At 44.9% G+C, this 17398-nt stretch overlaps 1 protein-coding gene across 1 annotated transcript in view; it reads left to right on the top strand.

Moving 5' to 3' along the window:
- Nucleotides 1–1408: 1408 nt before the first annotated feature.
- Nucleotides 1409–17398, top strand: part of COL18A1 (collagen type XVIII alpha 1 chain) — a 145729-nt gene continuing 129739 nt past the window's right edge. Inside the window, exons 1-2 of the mRNA XM_083154666.1 lie at nucleotides 1409–1655; nucleotides 2041–2105. Of these exons, the coding sequence (XP_083010792.1) occupies nucleotides 1645–1655; nucleotides 2041–2105 (76 nt within the window). The 5' untranslated portion in view covers nucleotides 1409–1644. The remainder of the gene's footprint in view (nucleotides 1656–2040; nucleotides 2106–17398) is intronic.

The following is a 17398-nucleotide window of genomic DNA, read 5'->3' as shown; positions in this document are numbered from 1 at the left end:
TTGGAGGTTTCAATTAAATGTTGGGCTGAACAAGGGGCGCCCTCTACCGGCCAGCGCCCTAGGCAGCTGCCTAATCCTGCCTAGTGGCAGCGCCGGCCCTGGGTACAGGTCAGTGCAGGGATGGGGCAGTGCAGGTACAGGGCAATGTCATTGCAGGCAGCTGTGCACGCTCAAATGGAGCAACACATAAACTGCTCCGCCGTGCAGACTCTAGTGGCACGTACAACACTTGAATCGGATTCAGTATGTAATCCCGGCGGTCGGAATCCCAGCGGTCGGAATCCCGGCGTTCAAAATCCCAACGCTGGAATCCCGACCGTCTAAATCCCGACAAGCGGGGGACATGGATCGACCCCCCTTGCGGGCTCGCGCCGCACGCCACGCAGCGGGCCTGGTGCCTCACTACGCTCGGCATGCAAATTTATTCGGGATTTTGAACGCCGGGATTCCGACCGCTGGGAAATTAACTGCATCCCCTTGAATCCCCCCCCCCCCCCCAGAGGTGAGGAGCGGCATTAGCCTTTAATTAAATAGGATAATCTTTCTGGATTACCATAATGGCCAACAGGGCCAATTAGCTGCTGGAAAGGTCCAATTAATCATCATACTGTAGTTAGTGAAATGAAGGAGTGATGCTTGATGTACTTGAACATTTACATTTTCAGTCATTTTCAGGTATTGCAATCATTTTGCGCCCAGTCCAGCACCTCACAGGTATATTACAGTAATGGCTTAGGATGTTGCAAACAGTAGGACATTAATTCAATTCCTATAAAAAATCCATAAAGTATATATAAAAGACTAACTACTCCTCACCTCTATGAGGTGTAGTACTGCCAGTGACCACTAGAGGCCACTCGATGGACCAAATAACTCCTTTGGTGTGCTAAAAATATGTCATAACAGAAAGTGAAAGCAATTTTTGCAGGGACACTCGCTGGATATGGAGAGAGGGAGAGAGCAGTGAAGACAGAGATCGGAGGTAGGAGCAGAGAAGGACTGGGTGTGGGGTGGAGAGTCTGTGGGCTAAAAACTGTCACCGCTCAAAGTGAAAGTAAAATCTGTCACAGCTCAAAGTGAAGGTACATTTGATGGGCTTTTTTCTAATATTAGTATAGTATAATATGATTATTAGAAATAAACAACAACTAAGGATCTAGTGTGACGAAAACCATTTTACAGATAAGTGGAACTGAGTATTAAGGCGTCTCCTCTATTTATTTTGAATATCATATGCACTCATTGTAAGGAAATAGAGATTTGTCCTGATACTTCTTGTCATTTTGACCATATCCTGTCAGTGTTGTCTCCTCCAGTGCCAGCTTTATTTAACCCTCTCCTTGATACTTTGATCCTGGACTTATTTTCTTGCATTGTTTTAATCCCCAGACAGTGACTCACTGACACAGTAGTTTTGGGGAAATACTGCATTACATGCAGTCAGCACTGCCTTCTGGAGAAGAGAGCTTGGTAGGTGGGCGCTAGGACCCTGCAGCCAGTCGCTCCACTGTTCTGCACCCTCCAGTCTTCTTATCACAAAGCAGAGCTAGAACAGTCGGGTGTGTGAGGGACTGAGTGTGTGCACTGCAAACAGTGTGTGTGTGAGTGCAGCAGGGCTCCAGTCTCAACCACTCACAGCATAAGATGATTCTCAGGTAAGGGGCTGCAACTTCTATAAAAGTGGATTAAAGTCACTGTATATTGCTGTCTATGGCTACCCCTGTGGCATTTAATGCATGTTTAATCAAAAGTTCTTGTGTGTTCTCTATGTTCTGCACTCAGTTGTCTCCTATAACAGAGTTGCTGGAGTGTTATGTCTTTCTTGCAAACTGTCTTTTCTTTTATTATGTGAGTTGTGTTACTTTTTCACTTTTTTACCTCTTTTGCACTTTTTGTTGCGTCTCCTTTGTATGATTCCCACTCTTGTCTGCCGGCAGTGTGTTGTACCCCCATGTGCTGCTGTGTGGACCCCTGTATTTATTACCCTGGGTGGCAGTTATTTTCTACTCTGATGGTTTACATTGCTGCTTATGCTTGCAGGTGTAAGGAGGTCTTGCTGGTCTATGTCTCCTATCTCGCCCTCCTGGTCTCATGCCAAGACAAAGGTAAGAGAGGCAGAATGCCTCATTCTCATTCCCAGAGTCTCATTTCAGGCTCCAGAACAGCTCCTCCATTCACTTGTCCTTTTCTCATTTTTTTTTGCTGTGAAGTAAAGTGCATTGAAACTTCAAGGAGTTATTTAGGGATTAGGGGAGGTGATGGAGTGGGACATTGAAAAGAGTAGTGGGGGTGGGGTGACACTCATGTGATGGCCCCATGCTGTGTTCTCTGTTGCAGCTAAAATCACATCTTCACCTATCTAACCGGCTGCGTTACTCCTGCCTAGTTACATCAAGGTTGAACATAGTTACAGGATCAATATGTGCTAACTTTTCATTGTCTCATAAACTCTTTTATATAGTTTATTACCAGCCCTGTGTAAGGTTTGGTGCTTAGAATTTGTAGGACAAGTGAGAGAGGATTTATGAGCCACACGTTCCAGAGTTTGGGGTCTCCTTGTCCCTGTCCTATACATTCACCACATCGGCAGGGAGGACTATAATGAAAGGGGTATTGGCCATTGGGTGGACCAACTTTGGGTTGACCATTGAAAGTCGACATGGATGGAAAGTTGACAATGGGTATAGGTAGACAGTCAAAAGATCGACATGGGTTTTCACCTTTTTTTGTCCTGATTGTCGACATAGTTGACATGGACACTGTCTAAGTGCTTCGGGCACACTACAATATACTAGAGGATGGTAGGGCGTGAAATAACGCCTGTCGGCACATGTCGGTTTAAAAGAAAAAAATGAATAGCCCATGTCCACCTTTTGACTGTCGACCTAGCCATTGTTGACCTAATGCTTGTGCCCACCTTCAGTGGTCAACCCAAAGCACGTCAACCTTTCCTGTGTCGACTTAATACCAATGAAAGCTACAGGGAACCCGATATCTCAGCCGACTTGTGTAGACAACTTTTTGTTATTGTTTTGATCAGTTGCTAAACTTTAATCATACCGGACAATTAATTTGTATCAACACTACTGGTATCATAATCATTATCCCAATATTGTACTGAATATTATACATTGATCTTTTTATTCGTTTTAATTGAAATATGAACCATTTTTACATTGTGTTGACATTTGTTTCAGTCTTGGATGGTTTTATACAGCTTCTATCACTGTTCTTTGTTTTTGTGGGAAGTGTTTGCTTCCATTGTGTGATATTGATATAATCTGTACGGATTTTATCTGCCCCTTGCACTATTTGTCCTGAATGCTATGATGACGCAAAGATGTAGACTATCAGCACTTGTGTGACGTTCCTTATTTTATTTTATTCAGATAGCAGATAATAAGACATATATTACATAATTCTGTTGTTTCTGGCATGTCTGAGCTTATTCCTGCGTCCAAAAATCTGTTAAACTCGATATTCCTTGTGCGTTCGTTGCCAAGAGTCTGTTAGACTGGTCATATTACCGGCTTCTCCCTGTATGATACATATGACTGTGCAATAATGGCTAATTCTGAGTTATTGTTAGGATTTTTCCTGATGTTCATCTCCCAGAAGTCTCTGTGAAATCAGGTTTTTGTTATGTTAATCAAAGAAACTGCAATTTTGCAGATGATATTAGGCTGCTGACTGTAATAATAATCGGATATAGATTGATAAGATCTTTTTCGGGATGCTGGTACAGGAAGGCTGCGACTGGTCTCCGCTATCAGTAGGTCACACTGATGTCAGAAGTGATCCGGTTTCTCTGCCTGAGGGGACGATTGTCATGCAAAATCTAATTTGTCTACTTGTGTATGTAGAGGAATCGGAGAATGATCTCATTGTACAGAACTCGCAAGTTAAATGTCAGCCTCGTGTCTGTAGCTTTTTTTATATGTATAAACAACTTATTACTGTTGAATCATTCACATCAGTCAACGCCCCAGTGGACTCTGAGGGAATATTGAATCCTTCGCATCAGTCCGTGGCCCAGTGGACTGTGGGGGAATATTGAATAATTTGCATTAGTCGTTGGCCCAGTGGACTGTGGGGGAATATTGAATCATTCACTTCAGTCCATGGCCCAGTGGATTCTGGGGAATATTGAATCATTCACTTCAGTCCATGGCCCAGTGGATTCTGGGGAATATTGAATCATTCACTTCAGTCCATGGCCCAGTGGACTGTGGGGGAATATTGAATCATTCACTTCAGTCCATGGCCCAGTGGATTCTGGGGAATATTGAATCATTCACTTCAGTCCATGGCCCAGTGGACTCTGGGGTAAGATTGAATCATTCACTTCAGTCCATGGCCCAGTGGACTCTGGGGGAAGATTGAATCATTCACTTCAGTCCATGGCCCAGTGGACTCCGGGGGGAGATTGAATCATTCACTTCAGTCCATGGCCCAGTTGACTACGGGGAATATTGAATCATTCACATCAGCCCATGGCCCAGTGGATTCTGGGGAATATTGAATCATTCACTTCAGTCCATGGCCCAGTGGACTCTGGGGTAAGATTGAATCATTCACTTCAGTCCATGGCCCAGTGGACTCTGGGGGAAGATTGAATCATTCACTTCAGTCCATGGCCCAGTGGACTCCGGGGGGAGATTGAATCATTCACATCAGTCCATGGCCCAGTGGACTGTGCGGGAATATTGAATCATTCACATCAGCCCATGGCCCAGTGGACTGTGGGGGAATATTGAATCATTCACATCAGTCCATGGCCTAGTGGACTGTGGGGGAATATTGAATCATTCACATCAGTCCATGGCCCAGTGGACTGTGGGGGAATATTGAATCATTCACATCAGTCCATGGCCCAGTGGACTGTGGGGGAATATTGAATCATTCACATCAGCCCATGGCCCAGTGGACTGTGGGGGAATATTGAATCATTCACATCAGCCCATGGCCCAGTGGACTGTGGGGGGAATATTGAATCATTCACATCAGTCCATGGCCCAGTGGACTGTGGGGGAATATTGAATCATTCACATCAGTCCATGGCCCAGTGGACTGTGGGGGGATATTGAATCATTCACATCAGCCCATGGCCCAGTGGACTGTGGGGGGAATATTGATTCATTCACATCAGTCCATGGCCCAGTGGACTGTGGGGGGATATTGAATCATTCACATCAGTCCATGGCCCAGTTGGCTATGGGGAGGTGCATGATTATTGCTCATTCTGCCATTGTTTGTCAGGACCCGCATTTAGCATGGAGAAGCAGGTCCCTGCAATGGCAGAATGTATGAACAGCCACTTTGCAGAATAGGGAAATTGATGTCTCCTTTGTGTGTGACATCACGCACAGGTAGCAGATCGTGGGCACTACTGGCTGCAGGGTGCCATTCCATGCACCCTGCAATCAAGAAGCACGAACAATAGGGTGGACGGTGGTGCGCCAACAGAGCCAGTGCATACTTGCCTACCCTCTGCATCGGGGAGAAAATGCTCTGTCCCTGGACTTCCCTGGTAATGTGCCAGATTCTTTAAGCTTCAAAAGTGATAAAATGGAGAGTGATAAACAGTCAGCCAATCAGCTCCTGTCGGACATTTTTCAAACACAGTCTGCGACATGGCAGGCAGGAGCTGATTGGCTGGCTGTTTATCACTCTCCATTTTATCACTTTTGAAGCTTAGAGAATCTGGCCCAATGTGTGATTGCCATCACCTGTGGTGAAACCACTTTCTTATCAATTACCTAGCTCACCACAGGTGATGGCAATCGTACATTAACAGGGAAGTCCAGGAACAGAGCATTTTCTCCCTGATGCAGATGGTAGGCAAGTATGCACCGGCTCTTTTGGTGTGGCACACCGCTCGCCTACACCTATTTATGGCACTGTAGTTATGTTACCTGTCTTATGATGTGAACTCTCCCTCTTTGGCTGGTCTACCGGCACATGCATTCCCTAGCACCACCTGCAGTTATTGAATTAAAAAAAAAAACGCTTTATTGTTTTTGAATACACATTACACGGCCATGGACAGTTGTGTGCATCGGGCAACGATAGCTGAAGAAATCTATCGCTGCAGTTGTTGGGTCGGTCCGTGTCACTGACCATTCTTATATCTCCTGGCACAATGACGCGTCATCTTCTACAGAACAGTGCCGATAAATGACGCCCCCCGGTACTGAACGCGCATCATAGGCTTAATACATCTGAGGATGTGGTATCCACTATCTACAGCACATAACGCTATACCCCATAATGACCCTTTCTACATCTATCCCTATATTACCTACCCCATTTACATACACACTAATGTTTATTTTAATGAAAAGACTTCTAATGTCTTAGAAATGTTGGAGGCAATTGGAGCTTCCAGAGGAAGCCCACACAGTCACAAACACAGGGGAAAACATAGAAACTCCACACAGATAGAGCCCTGGTCTTAACAAAATCCATGACCCCAGTGCCCAATGCCTATCTATCAGCAAAGCACCCATATTATCTTTGACTGAAACTTTTACTGAAAACTCCCTGTGAAATTGAAGAAAGCTGTAACAATAATAACTATATTAGTCACGGTCACTTGTAACAAATGACCTCTAGAACCAAAAAGCAATAGGGGTATTAAACCCCTATAACAAATGGCGTAACAACGACAGTTACATCTGGATCATATTATTGGATTATATTAACCTGGGTAACAGCAGCAAGTAACATCAGTGTAATATTCAGGCAGTGAATGGGGGCTGAGAGATGTGAGAGCAGGTTGTCACAATGTCGGAGGTTTAGTGTTTCTTACAGAATGAGATATGATCACTAGGTCTTTGTTGACTTGTAAAATGAAGAACCCGTGTAAAGTTGACTGAACTTGCTTTTATTATATAGGTATAATGTAATATGTGCGAGTGTTACTGATCCCATTCTGCTGGTAAACAGAACTGGGGCCTAATCTCTCTTTGCAAAAATGAAGTTTTTTTTCATGATGACAGATTGTGCACCTTCTATAGAAGCAATAAAGTTCTGTGAGAAGAAAAAGGTCAACGCCTTTTATGGCACAACCGGCAATTCAATGGCGCATAGGTCACATATATCATGCGTGCGCCAAGGTACTCCTGAGAAAGGTCAATTTTAATATGGGTAAACAGTGGATCCACTTTCTCAAATTAAACTAAACAAATTGCTAATTGTTTGCTTCAGCTGTCTGCACTTTTGCACTGTGTTGTTAGTATATTAGTAAATAAACCCAACATATGTTTATATAATACTAGGATACTGGACCTCCCAGGCTGAGGATCATCCCCACCGGTCCCCCTCCCCTCTTCCGCTACGCAAGTGAGATCACATCTCCAGGCAGCCCATCCCTGATTATAATGTAGGTTTGCAGAATCGACCCCTGGTCTAGTCCCTCTAATACTGGAGAGACCCCCCAGCCTAACAATGCCACCAATAACTGCTTCCCAGCCCCTCAAGTGAAAGTGCAGCCTTTACACACTGGACATTTTTGAGCTGAAAACCAGTTTTGTCATTGAGCTGCTTTCAGCTCAAAAACCACCCAGTGTGTACGTACCGTATCGGTGAACGTTGATATGTGCTCCTGCATCAAAACCGGCGGCTGACGCTCATCTGTTGGTATTACCAGCAGATGAGCGACGGAGTAGACTGCTTTCCAGGGAAAATCGGTGGACGGGTAAAAATCACTAAACATGTATGCACTGAGTGATTTTCAGCCCAGCGATTTTGACCATCATCGCTGTCCATATACGCTGGGCAAAATCACCATTTCTGCATGGACCTTTTTTAGAATTTCCACAACCACCACCTGCATTAAGTACAATAAGCAGTGGTGGAATTATAAAATGAAATCTGCCCCCCCCCCCCTTACCCCAACCCTGTCTTACCCCTCAAATGTGCTGCCACCAGGACCCACAAATCTCCTTGCCTACGGTCCCGGCGCTTCTCCTGGTAATGAAAATGACCATCACACCATGGCTGCCCCCTAACAGCAGACCGTTTCTGAGGATGCTAGAGGAGGCCGCCGCCGCCTCCTCTCGCATTCTCAAAATGTGTCTGCTGTAAGGGGGCAGCCATTTTGTGATGGCCATTTTCATTAGCAGCAGCTATTGCCCGGCGGCAGGGGGTAAGGCAGGCTGGTCCCGACTCCCAAGCAGTGCAGGGAATCAATAGCCCAGCAGGCCCCGGCACCCACACTTAACTCAGCGCCTCCCCGCGACTGTGCGTTCTGCGGGGCTATTGTTACGCCACTGACAATAAGGGTGACTTCCTCATAGTCCCCCTTCATTTAGTGACCTGATCCTGGCACCCTAGGCAGCTGCTAAACACGCTCCCTACCAAATTATATAGCCTAATAGATTCCTGCCTGTGGCTATCATTTTTATTATTTTTCTATTGCGTCCAAGAGTAATCATAGCTATATAAGCAGCCATTCCTCATTAATGCAACTTCAAAGCAGCCCATTTATTGATTTTAATTAGGGCTTTTATGTTGCCTACATAAAACAGTTCAATTGCTGAAATTAGCCTATAAAATGGATGAGTGGATGCAAAATTAGTAAGAGACAGAGAAAGGATTTGCTGTACTACAGCGGGATCATGGTTTATGAGTTAGAACCGAATTTGTCTGGTGTAGGATTGTTGAGATCTTTAGCATCTCAGTCATCTAACAAATTACCAGGGAAGATGAAACCGTGTGTTTCACATCAGGGAGTGGGCAAGGGGACGCACATGGGGTGTAGATAGCTATGTTGGTGTATAATGACATCACTGTTTCTTTGTACTGTACATCTGGGAGGCCCAAAGGCTTTGCTGCGTGTTCTGTACTGTTCTTACTGCAAAAATGGTTTGCATGTGTTTGGTGGGGAACACTCCGAACCGGAATGTCCAGTATCTATTTCTAAGCATCTTAAATTAAATTACAGTGGAATTTGTAGTTTCCATGACATCATGAGTATTATGTCATCAGTGCCGTGGGATAGAGGTTTCACTGGCCTTCATGCCTCACGGTAATCCTATGATTTATGTTTGAGCTTTAAGTATCTGCCAGGATTTCGTTATGATGATGGCACCAAATAAATTTAAGTTGCTCAGTTTTATAGGTTCACAAACTCATATATATATATATATATATATATATATATATATATATATATCAGATCGGAGGTTCCCAAACTGCGTGCCTAGGCACCCTGGGGTGTTGCACGGCTCTTGCGGGGGTGTCTCTGGTTGGTGGTCCAAGACCGAATCAAATTATTTATGGTCAAATAATAGGCAAAACCAGTGCTGGTGGCAGCCAGTCATACAGCAAGTGGACAATCAGAAGCACCACTGTGCCCCACCACATAGCTGTGCACCACCACATAGCTGTGCACCACCACATACAGTAGCTGTGCACCACCACATAGCTGTGCACCACCACATAGCTGTGCACCACCACATAGCTGTGCACCACCACATACAGTAGCTGTGCACCACCTCATAGCTGTGCACCACCACATAGCTGTGCACCACCACATAGCTGTGCCCACCACCTAATTGTGCCCACCACATAACTTACCCCAAGGATGACAGGTTGGCAAGATGATCATCATTACATATTACATATCACCCCCCCCCCCCCCCCCCCAAAATATAAAAATAAATAAAAGAAATTATCCCAGGGTTGCCATGGAAAAAAAACAATTGTTGGTACCCTAGGGCTGGTATGGGTCATTGGGTCGACAGGGCTTAGGTAGACATGGCTAAGGTTGACACAAGCATTTGGTTGACAATGGCAAGGTCGACAGCCAAAAGGTTTCTTTCACTTCTTGACCGGAATGTCGACATGGACACCATCAAAGTGTACCATGTCCCCTCGCAAGGCTTGCTGCGCTCGCCAGTGCTGTGGTTCCCAAACTGTGCGTCTTGGCACCCTGGGGTGCCTCAGGTCACTTGCAGGGGTGCCATGGTATGGTGGTCTAGGACAAATTCATAATAGGTATGGCAGGTAGGGCAAAGCAATAGCAAAACCAGAGTTGGTGGCTGCACATCCTGAAATATGTGGGCAAACAAAAGCAAATCTGGTTCCTCACTACACAGTTGATCCTAAGGATGACAAATAAACACAATCTACTTCATTTCATTTTTTTTTTTTTCTCTAAATTTATCAACAAGAAACTTTTGACGTAGGGGTGCTGTGAAAAATATTCTGATACTCTAGGGCAGGCCTGGCCAACCTGTCGCTCTCCAGATGTTGTCAAACTACAAATCCCATCATGCCTTGCCACAGTTTTGCTATAAGGGAGTGTTAAAACTGTGGCAAAGCATGCTGGGATTTGTAGTTTCACAACATCTAGAGAGCCACAGGTTGGCCTGTCCTGCTCTAGGGCGTCGTGGTTCAAAAAGGTTTGGGAACCACTGCCGTAGTGGATGAAATACCGCCTGTTGGCACATGTCGACTCAAATAAAACCTTTTTAAAAAATCCATGTCGATCTTTGCACGGTCGACTTAATGCTTGTGTCGATCTTCCAACCCTGTTGACCTATTCCAGGCGTCGAGTGGGTCAACCACCTTCAGTGGTCTACCCAATGCATGTTGATCTAAATAGGGTCGACCTAGTGAATAGGGCGCTGTCATTCAAGTTTGGCAACCACTGTTCTAGAATGTTTATTAGATACATTGTATCAAATGATAACCAAACTCTTTTTAGTTGCTAGGGGCAACTTCTGTGCTTTAAAAGATTTGATACATATTTTACTAAGATAAGTAATAATAACACAGTACTTCATGTTCTGAATGGCGGCGTACATATCAAGCCATTATGACGGAATACCTTGTGCTCACACTTCTGTGGGCCAAGAGCAGAAACATTCTGCGGCCATTTTGAATCATTTTGAATCTTCTCCTAGTACAATGTACAGTAATTGTACCATTACCAGCTCAGACAAGTATACTCCGAATAATCCGGGGTTCATTTTCAGGCAGAGGTCTTGTAAACCATGAATCAGCAATTATTAATTCCTGGGATTTGCTATGCGTTATGTCTGCCAGCTACCCAGCTGTATAATAAGCCCAAACACTGCAATGTGTTCCCAAGCCTGTGCTAATCTCTGGGTGATTGTCTTTGTTATGCTCCTCGCTGTGAAACGATTTGTCCCTCATTTCTTTGCCACAACCGCTGAGTGTGATTGGAGGGTGCAGATAAAGACTTTCGGAAGTCATTGAATCCGCACAGACAGATACGCTCACTTGAGAATAGCCCGTCTTTTCATCTCTTCATGTGTTTTTGTGTTAATCTGCAATTATCAGGGCAGATTCCTGAGTAAGCATTCCTAGAGGTGCAGGCTGTGACAAGGCCTGGGGAGCCAAGAATGTGAAGAATTGGGAATCTGTCCCCTGCATCCTGACCGGTGTAGAAACAGATAATAGCATCATTGACTTTAAGGACAAGTATACACATTCTGATACCGCTCCTACCATGACGTTCTGGTGACGGAAAAGCCCCAACATTTCTCTAGCTTTTTTTTTTTTTTCACTTTATTGTACTACAGTACGTTTGTGTTTTAGATCTTTTTTTTTTTTTAGATATTTAATAGTTTAAAAGTATTAAAGTTTTGTAACAAGACAGCTGACGTTAGGACATTTGGGGTATCAAAGCCCCCTCTCCCCCCAAAACCATAAGATACGGCATACATCCCAACTGTCCCAATTTCGGTGGTACAGGCCAGTTTTTCTGGGACTGTGCCGAGGTTGCAATCTTACAATGCTGTGTTGGCTCTGGAAGATGATTGGGACTGCTCAGCAGTTCCCGGAGTGCTGGGCAAGCCCCCAGCGGGATGAAATGGGGGTGTGGCTTGTGGGTTCTACATTCCCCACAAGACCATGCCCCCTTAAAGCAAAGCCAGGCCCCTAATTTTGTGCACTCCCCTTCGACCTGAGTATTGGATCCAGGCTCCTCTCCAGAATCCTTATGAGGTATATTCCAAAGACTGTACTAGATAAATGACAGGATTTGGTTGGTTACTTAGCCAATCTGTGTACTGAGCGATCTGTCAGGGCCAGTGTTCGCCGTCGATAACACAGGCCCTGACACTGGCGATTTACTAGATTTTCCCAGCATGCAGGATTTTAATCGCTGGGTGATATTGAAGCGCAGGGCCACGCATCGCTATCGCCATGGCCTATTCTCACGGAGGGATGTAGGGGCGTCTTCAAAGCGATCTAGTGAGATCGCTTAGAAAATGCCCTGAAATCGTCCCGTGTGTAGGCCCCATTGCTGACTCCTGTAATCAGTGACACTTTATGTATGACCAGTTGCTTAAAGAAAGGTTGTCAGGAAGCGCATCCCATCAGCTGCACAGACGACTTCCAGCAGAATGACTTTCAAGCCTTCTATGTGCAGTTAATAGGAAGTCCGTTGTTCAGGCTGAACAGTAGGATGCAAATATGACTCTCCGAAATAATCTGGGTCATGGCCAAAGAAGGTTGAGAACCCCTGAGACGGATGATGAGTCACACAGCGAGAGATCCGGTCATGCCATTTATAGTTCTACTTAAACGTTTGGGGGGAATTTGTGTTTGTTCCCAAGGATTTGGACTCTTGTTCTGGCGACTTAAGTTTATTTACAGCTCAATATTTCCACCGTCTGAGTAATCTGCATCATCATAAAAGTAAATAACAGTTTTAATGTGGCACGGACAAGCATTTACATGGCGAAAACTAGACTAATGATATATTTAGTGCATGGTATATTTACAAAGTAGTCTGACTTATAAGTAATCGTTTATCATGGCACGCCTATTTGGCCTTACCAAGCATTGACTTTTGTACATAGTTTCGCTGTGACATGTTTAAGGGATTTATGGAACACACTTTGGGGGAGATGTGTCAAGTAGTGTAACCCAGGGCCAGAACAGGGCTTTACGCCACTATACGCTGGTCCCAACCTAAACCCTTGGAGGGGAGTGGACACCGGCTCTACTAGGTAAAACCATGCCAAGAGAATCCTACGTTTACTCCGGCCAGCTCCATAGGCGGCAGGGTGCCTGTCTGGGGCATACCTTGGAAGCTCAGGCATGACCAAACTATGGCCCTCCAGCTGTTGTGAAACTACAAGTCCCATGATGCCTTGCCACGGTTTTGCTATTAGAGAATATTAAATTTATGGCAAGGCATGCTGGGATGTGTAGTTTCACAACAGCTGGAGGACCATAGATTGGCCATGCCTGGTCTAAATCATTAAATTGCCAACTCGGATAACTGTGCTTTTCGAGTTGATGGTAGATAATGGATTAATTGTGATATGCTGAAACAGAAAGTTAATCCGGTTATAGGAAATCATGGAAATACTAAATATTTATACAGGTTGAGTATCCGTTATCCGTATATCCAAAAACCAAAATATTCCAATAACCATAGGTTTTTGGATCACCTTTTATGTTTTTTTTTTATATACCTCCACACTGTTTTTCATACTCACCTGGTCCCTAAGCATCCATAGTGTCTATCTTCAGAGGCATTCCCGTTCCCAATTATGCATAGCGCGGGAGCGTCTGTGATGTCAAGACATCCACCCACGCCATGCATCATTGATACCGGGGATGCCTCTGAAGATGGACCCAATAGAAGCTGGGGAACCACTTGGGGGCCAGGTGAGGAATGAAAAACACAAATATTTCAAAATCCGGAGTAATCCCTTATTCAATATGCTACTGGTCCTGAGCATTTCGGATAAGGGATACTCGACGTGTAATACGTTGTTGGGCAGATCCAGAGATTTTCCACAAAATGCCATAACCCTATGCAAAATGTTTGGAATATGTATTTTTTTTTTTTTTTTTTTTTTATACATAAATCAGATGTATACCCTTTGGGTGCCATGGGGTGGGATGTACTAAACTGAAAATGCGCAAAAAAACTCATTATCAGGGTTTTTACCAAATTTTCATTTGCATTACAGCCCCAACGCTGTGGCTTCGCTGAGGGGGGTTACGCCAGCTCTAGCTGGCTTAACTCCATAGAAGCTTATGGGATTCTTTTGGTGCCGCCCCGCCCCCCGCAGGGCAATGCCTGATATACTGGCATTGCATGGTGGGGGCGGGGCTAAAATGATGCAAACTCCCTAAACCCGGCCCCATTAGGGCAGCCCATCTGTGGCTCTGCCCCCAAACCAACCCTCCTTTTCTTCCGGCGATGGCCCCGCCCCCCTGCTTCACTGAGCTGGCTGTCCTCTTCCGGAGAGGGCAACCTGATGTCTGGGCAGTCTCCTGCTGTACTGGCCTGGCCAGTGACCTCCTCCTCCTCCTCCCTAGCACCAGAACATCCCCTTTCCAGGTGCAGGGAGGTGAAGCTCAGCAGTCCCTGCAGCTGTCTGAGCAGGAGGCTGCCGGGCACAGCTGGAGAAGAAGAGCCGCGAGGACCCGCTCCTCCCCCTGCTTTGCCAGTGCTGCCCTTTGTGATCCTAATCGCATGTTAGTAGTAGTGTCTTTGCCATGTGCGGCGAGATGTACCGCAGCTGCTTGGTACATCCTCCCCATGTACTCAGTGCTGTTAAATTTATTTAAGCCACAAAGTGTTAAACTCAGGAGTCACCTGGCCGCTAACCTAGGACAATAAATCCTCGGCTTATCAGTTGGATTTCCTTGATTGATCACATAAGCGTTTGTAAAACTTGTCTGAGAAATTGTGAAAGATGTTAGGATTTATTATGTTTCTAATCTACTCTTGTTCTTTATCTGGGAATTACTGATGTTTAATTATGACACAATAGTGACCACACACCGTTCGAGCTGCATTCAAATGCAGATGTTTTGCTGTAAGAATGAAATATCCTCCTTTATTCAGTCTTGCTTAAAGGTGCCCATACACTAGTAAGATTTATCTTCAGATCTGGCTGGTTGGAACATAAACCTGGTTATGGATGAGTGACAGTTTGTCAGTTTTCCCGCATTTCCAAGCAACTGGTCAACTGTCATTTGCTCTCATCCATAACCAGGTTTTTGTTCCAACCAGCCAGATCTGAAGATAAATCTGCGTGTGTATGGCCACCTTTAGTTTGTGTAGTTGACAGTTGCGATGCGTTCCAGTCAAATATGTTTTTGTGCAATGTACGGTATTGTGGCCTCTACTAATGAACTACAAACTCTCAGATGTCAAAGGTTAACAAAAAAGGCTCGGTAAACGCTATTCAAAATCTTAGTACATAATCTAAAAGTGCATGAGAGCTTCTAATCTATTGGTGGTGCTCAGATGCTGCTCGGCATTAGATTGGAAGTTCAAATTCCAGCAATTTTAGGGCCGGATCCCGCTGATCCCAATCCCAGGATTAGCCGCCCTAGCTGTACACAAGGGGAAGGGCTGACAGTTGCATATTGTCGCAGGCACAACTATGGGCAAAACCAGTAAAGCAGTCACAGCAGTGTGCGACAGTCAATCGGCCACATCGTTGCTTGATCTCTGTTTGGCCGGTGGCCCTGTGCACATTATACAGGCCATGCACCCTTTCCTAGCACACCTGTTATTGCTAATGCCCTATAGTGGGGTTGGTGGATGGAATCTTGCCTTCTGCTGAACCTGTATAAGTTACACGTTCCTGTATGCGCTTTGCAGCTATACATCATAAGAATTCAGTAAGAGGAAGTGAAGAGGTTTATGTGGGAGGTGCACTGTATAAAAGTGTGATGTCTGTGTTTGCAGAATTATATAATATCCATCAGATATGGGAAGATAAGATCAAAGAGATTCCGCCTCACCCCACTGAGTCAATGAGATGCCTGAAGTGCATAAGCCTGTGTTAGCAGTGAATATATGAACTATACCCTAAATAGCATTCATTGGATAACAATTACACGTTAACGTAACAGAGATGGATAAATAATGTGCTCCTACGAGCCAGATTCAGATTTGTGGGGGTCTCAATGTGTGCCAGTATGATATCCTGCTAATGTTAATAAAAAGTACACTGTGCATATATTCCATGCACCACCCAAATCACATTAAGCCACACAGAAACCCCTGTTTCACATTAAGCCACACAGAAACCCCTGTTTCACATTAAGCCACACAGAAACCTTAGTTTCACTTTTTTTTTTGTTCTTCGTAATAAGGGTGTTTGTTCATAGAAGCGAATGTTGCCATTCTAATAGGGGTTAAAGTGGTGGTGGGGGAGGAACGTAAAGGAACGGGGTTCCCCCACCTCTAATGGAAGGGGAACTAGTTCCCCTTCCACCACAGCTCTGCAGAGTAATTTCAACTGAAAAGCCTGTCCCAGCAGCTTATTTTTCTGTGTAAGGGGCACTGTTACGGTGGGCATCATATGAATAAGGGGAAATTAGTTCCACCACCTCTTACCCTGCATTCTACAGTACATTGCACCACCTAGCACACTTAACCATGCACAATACAGTGGCGTGTACTATAGTTACATGCTGCATATAAAATATACCGCATCAGCTGTAGAATCATACAGTGGAGTGATTCAATGAGTGACGTCCAAGAACAGCGGATTGTGGTACACACTAAGCGATGTGTACAGTATATTGTACTATAAGTCGCAGTTTGTGTACCCAGCTTACCAATGCAGTGACACCCAATGCTTAAAGTGTACCCACAGGCAGCAATATTGGTGGCAGTGTTTGCGTGCACCTACTGGCTACAGTGGTGTAAGTTTGTTCCAGTTGCCCGGAGTCAAGATATATGTTGGTGCCCCCCCAAACACACACACACGTACACAACACAACCCAATAAAACCTTATATAAAATATATATTTCTGTTAAGAAATATAGATAGATAACACATATATCTCTCAGAACTCAGCCACAGAAGCAATATCCTTGGCTTTTAAATAACTGATTTATACTTGCAGGGGGAGGAGAGATGCCCACTTGGGAGCAGGAGCCCGGCGGCAAATGACTCTATTGCCTCCTAGAGTTCTGCCTCTGACTGGCTACATAGAAGGCAGATAACACCAATGGGGAGGAATTTTGACTTTCTAAAAGCATTTTTGAATCTCTAGATTCGGCCGTCTCAAGCACTAAAGCTGCCCATAGACGTCCGTTCCCGGACCGTCCGTTCTGTACTATGAGATGCGCACTCCCGCGCATCTCATCGTACGGTACAAAAAGTATGTGCTGCACATACTGTTTGTAGTAGCTGTTCATTACATCGCATCGCATTGCATGCACAAGGCATGCGATGCGATGTGTACTATATAAGTCCCGAACGGATCCGTTAAACGGACCGTGTATGGGCAGCTTAAGGCAGGGGGTTCTCAAACTCGTTCCTCAGGACCCCACACAGTTCACGTTTTCCAGGTCACCTGACTCAATACTGACTGACACATTTTAAAAGATCTGGAGCTAATTATTTCACGTGTGATTCTGTGAGGAGACCTG

This window comes from Crinia signifera, chromosome 7 (assembly GCF_055691185.1).
Source record: "Crinia signifera chromosome 7, ASM5569118v1, whole genome shotgun sequence".
NCBI classification, from domain to species: domain Eukaryota; kingdom Metazoa; phylum Chordata; class Amphibia; order Anura; family Myobatrachidae; genus Crinia; species Crinia signifera.
This window is presented reverse-complemented; position numbering and strand designations above follow the sequence as displayed.